This window comes from Sinocyclocheilus anshuiensis, unplaced genomic scaffold (genome assembly GCF_001515605.1).
Source record: "Sinocyclocheilus anshuiensis isolate Anshui unplaced genomic scaffold, SAMN03320099.WGS_v1.1 scaffold4820, whole genome shotgun sequence".
NCBI lineage: Eukaryota > Metazoa > Chordata > Actinopteri > Cypriniformes > Cyprinidae > Sinocyclocheilus > Sinocyclocheilus anshuiensis.
The window spans coordinates 2,049-6,596 of NW_015542702.1; the positions used below are offsets into that span (position 1 = coordinate 2,049).

General features: G+C 36.6%; 1 protein-coding gene across 1 annotated transcript in view; it reads right to left on the reverse strand.

The window, feature by feature from the left end:
* Window positions 1-511: 511 nt before the first annotated feature.
* The window catches only part of LOC107694563 (serine/threonine-protein kinase PRP4 homolog), a 10,962-nt gene continuing 6,925 nt past the window's right edge, over window positions 512-4,548 (reverse strand). The window contains exon 4 of the mRNA XM_016494261.1: window positions 512-674. Within this exon, the coding sequence (XP_016349747.1) occupies window positions 512-674 (163 nt within the window). The remainder of the gene's footprint in view (window positions 675-4,548) is intronic.

Below are 4,548 nucleotides of genomic sequence, written 5' to 3' on the forward strand. Positions count from 1 at the left end.
TGTCTACTCTCAAGTGAACCAATTCAAATGGAAAACAAATATTCTCAGATTATGTAATCCGAATGAAATGTGCTGCAGAGATGACTAGTCAGTGTTGCCGACTTAATCTCTTAAACCGAAAACAAAGAAATCACTAGTTTATCAATAAATTCTTAAAATGTTAATGCAGCAAAGCCTATATATTTTGACATGAATATGCTTTTTGTTTGCTTTTGGTCCAGTCCCACGGTCAGTCAAATCAATTTCTCTTGATGAAAATGTCCAGGAGACATTGTAACCGTGCAGCCACAAGCTTTCTTCACATATGCATGTACACATATGTGATCATGCAAAAGCAGTCAGCTTTCAGACAGCGAGCAGGTACCACCAAACTGACTTGGTTCTCAGTATCACCATCAGTCAATTTATTTATTTTTTTAATAACTATTGAGTCAACAGATTCAAACTTTTTTTGACATCACTATTCATATGCATCCTCAGTAGGTTCAAGCCTTGAAAATAGCACTATTACTCACACTTCTTCAGAGGAGGAGTCTTTGTCTGCTTTCATACCCTCTGACAGACTGCCTTTGAACTTGTCTTCATCCCGACTTCGCCGCCGCCTCCTCCTCTCACGCTCTCTGGAGGTGGATCGACGTGGTCTGGAGCGGCCAAACCGGTCCCTTTCAGCAGACCTGCCAAAACAGAACAGTTAATTACACAAATAACTAACAGCACTATCACACTGAACTGAGATTCAGTGACAAACACTACAGTTCATAATAGTGACGCTCATAATGACTGTTTAAAATAGGAATTTTGACCAATTAATACCAGTCTGCTGCATGATTAAGAAAAAAAATATGCTATATATATTTAAATTACAGGGCATGTAGACACGTGTCTACAGATATATTTCGCTGAGCAAGCACCTGCTCCACTTTCACTTAGTTAACTTAATTGGTAAATGCAACATAATGGCAAGTGGCAAAATTGGATAAATGGTAATGAGAGAGTGAATCCATGAGTGAATGCATTCAAATTCTAAATGGATTAGCCTAGAAAACGTGCAAAGTGCACTACCCTCGTAATCACACACACAAAAAAAAACTATCATTCATCTTAGTTCATTGCGATCTCAAAGTTCCGTTAATTAAAGAAGCTCTACACTGCACTTCTTGAGCATGCAGAACTCAGCAGCACTAAACAAAACTATTATTATAATTTAACCATCACTGATTAGCAATTACGTTCATGTAATCAACAGATATGACTGTGACTGGCTACAATGCTCAATGCTAGAGGTCGACCGAATTTTTGCATTTTTTAATTCATCGGTATCGGCCGATTGTGCTGCAAATTAGGCCGATTTATAGGCAAGCACATCTGCGGGCAGCTAAGCGTTGTTGCGGAACGCCGGAGAATCTCTCTCTGGCTGCGTGAGAGACGGAGCAACTCACACTCTGCAGCCGCTTCTTGTTCACACACAGCTTCAGCTAATGATGGCAGGGCAAAACAGACCATTTCAAAAGTGTAATTACGTTTTATCCTACAAGAATTGATGCCGGAAAGTTATCATATTCATAAGTGCAACAAGTCATTTGCATGTGAAAGTAGAAACACATGCAGTTCAGACGAAACTTCTAGGCTGATTATAACGTGCATGTTAACTTTCCTCATGAAATGTGTGTGTAGGTCCGACAATAGCATCCACGATGTCATCGCTTGTGGCCAGTGCACTCTAAGCAGTTATGAGCAGCGGGCTGTGTAATATGTGTGAACTCTTTCATTTTTGTTATCACTTGGCAATTTGACTTATAGCAGTGTCCAGTGTTTCCCATACATTGAGTAAATAGATTTTCCAAAAGGCTTATACTTTGTTGAATAAACTGAGCACTGCGCGTTTCAAAATTAAAATGCAGCGTGGGTGTTTTTATATGAATGTATCTTTGAAAAGAACCGACCGTCTTCAGAAAAGCTTCGATGTCATTTTCATTTCGTCATGATGCATTAAACTTGATATTTTTTTAAAGAAATATAAAATTTAATGTATCAAAGCTTCACTTAAATATATTTAATATTTTACACTTTTTTTTCTCGCATTATATACCATTACCCTACACTATAAAAGCTTGGGGGTCACTACTTTTTTAATTAATATTTTTGTTCAGCAATGGAACATTAAATTGGTCAAAAATCTCAATAAAGAATTTTACACTGTTATACAAATTTCTCTTCAAATAAATGCTGTTGTTTTGAACTTTCTATTCATCAAAGAATCCTGAAAATAAGGATTTCACAGTTTCCACAACAATATTAAACTGTTTTCAATATTGATAATAAAAAGAAATGCTGAGCAACAAATCAGCATATTAGAATGATTTCTGAAAGATTGTTTGACACTGAAGACTGGAGTAATGGCTGCTGAAAATTCAGCTTTGCCATCCCAGGAATAACTTATATTGCAGATAACAGAATTGTAACAGATTACCTTACAAATTAATAGATTACAGAAAACAATTAGTTTAAATTGTAATAATATTTCACAATATTACTGTTTTTACTGTATTTTTGATCAAATAAGTGCCGCTTTGGTGAGCATAAAAGACTACTTTCAAAAAACAAATTGAAAATGGTTTCTACAGCAACATAAGCACATTCATGTGTTATTTACACATATTGTAGATGGGCTGATGCAGCAAATAGGATTCCAAGAACTTCAGGTGAGGTAAATTGCTCATTTACAATTCAACCAGAGGTTCTGAAGATCTCTTCTAATCAATGGTGACCTTCCATCTCATCAAAAGTTACTTGGAGATCTGATTTAAGTGTTGGACATAATGAAGGTGTCGAAAAACAATACCACACAAACACAGATAAATGCAGTAATGAGTATGCTACATGGAAATGTTTAAGCGCAACAGTATCCTTCTGGTCTCAGCGAGCCTGTGTCTGTTCACGACAACTTGATTATTTATGGACATCAGACTTGTATAGGCTATCACATCAAAATTATAGCTCCATTTTAGACATAGAAGTCCACTTGTAGGATGGCCGTAGTGCTGGGCTGACCAAAAATATGTATCACGTTTTTTTTGGGATTCTGGCGGTTTCACGGTTTATCACAATCTACAGTTATCACAACTGTAAACAAAGCAGCGCGGCACTTTTAAACAATACATTAATATGCATTATATGGAGGTAAGATGAAAAGAAAATACCATCTACTCTTTTCTGAAGACAGTCAGTTCCCCTCAGAGATAGGCTACATTCATATAAACCCCCGATTCAGTATTTAGGATTTTCTTCCAATATTTCGCGCAACTTGAACAGTGATCTTGCTCTGCCTGCTACAGTATTTTCTCCTCTTTGTGTTCCTCTTCAGCGTCTCTGGCTTCTGTTAACGGCCGTTTACAGACTTCGTAATATTTCCACACAAATGACATTTTGATTTCAATGCAGTTTGTGCAAGTCCGGAACAGACATTGGCTGAAATAAAACAAAAAACGGTCGGTTCCTAGTTAGCTCCCTGTCACGTCACAGTGGAGTGCAGCAAAAGGGAGTGATTGACGGCTAATATAACCAATCTAAAATATGCATTAAAGTTAAGAATGTAAAGATGAAGCTTAATTGGTTATGTAACGTTGGATAGATTGGTGGAGCGGTTACTGTATTGGCTCACAGCAGGCACATACTGTGTAGTAATTCGTGAACGTTTAGCAAAGAAATGAAGACTGGTCGCACCACAACAATTATGTGCACTCGCACAAATGCTCCCAAATATATTTTGGGGTCGCACAGATTACATTTCGGTAGGGCTGGGCGATATGGGCAAAAATTCATATGTCTGTATTTTTTGGCCATTTTCGATATACAGTATATATCTCGGTTTTTGTATTTGGATTAAAAAAAAATCTGTATTAAATATATATATTTCACTTATTGCCCAATGTTGTCCAACAAAACAATACATATTAAAGGCTATGAAAAAAAATACAGTGAATGTAACCATGTAAGCCTTTATACTATGTGCAAAAAAGGGTTAAAATCACATTTCATTCTAACATTGTAACATTTCAATCTAAAAACAAAAATAAGGCTTTTAAAGTTAATTTCACTAAACTAAAAATGAAAATAAATGAAAACAAAAGCACAGAGTTGTGTAAGACTATTTTGATTGTCACTTTACAGTCAGTGCTATCATAAAAATAGACTTACTTGTAGGTTTAAAATTCTACATGTCACATTTATTGTCCAACTATAAATATTTCAGCTAAATGTATATTTTAGTCAGAATTCTTGCGCTGATATTTAATTGAGCTCTGTCTGTTTGGCACTCGTTCACTGAAGTCTGTGAAGTTTAGCGGAAAATCCCAAAGCAGAAGGCTCATGCACTTCTGACAGAAAAGGCTTTCTAACATTTACAGACGGAGAATATACCTGTGAAATGCAAGTTATGCATTCAGGAAGATAGCACATCTCAAATACATTAAACAGCGCGAGTAGCCTATGTCTCTGTCAGCGGCACACGCAGCCTTTCTGTCAGAGCATATGACGGGCCGAGCCACT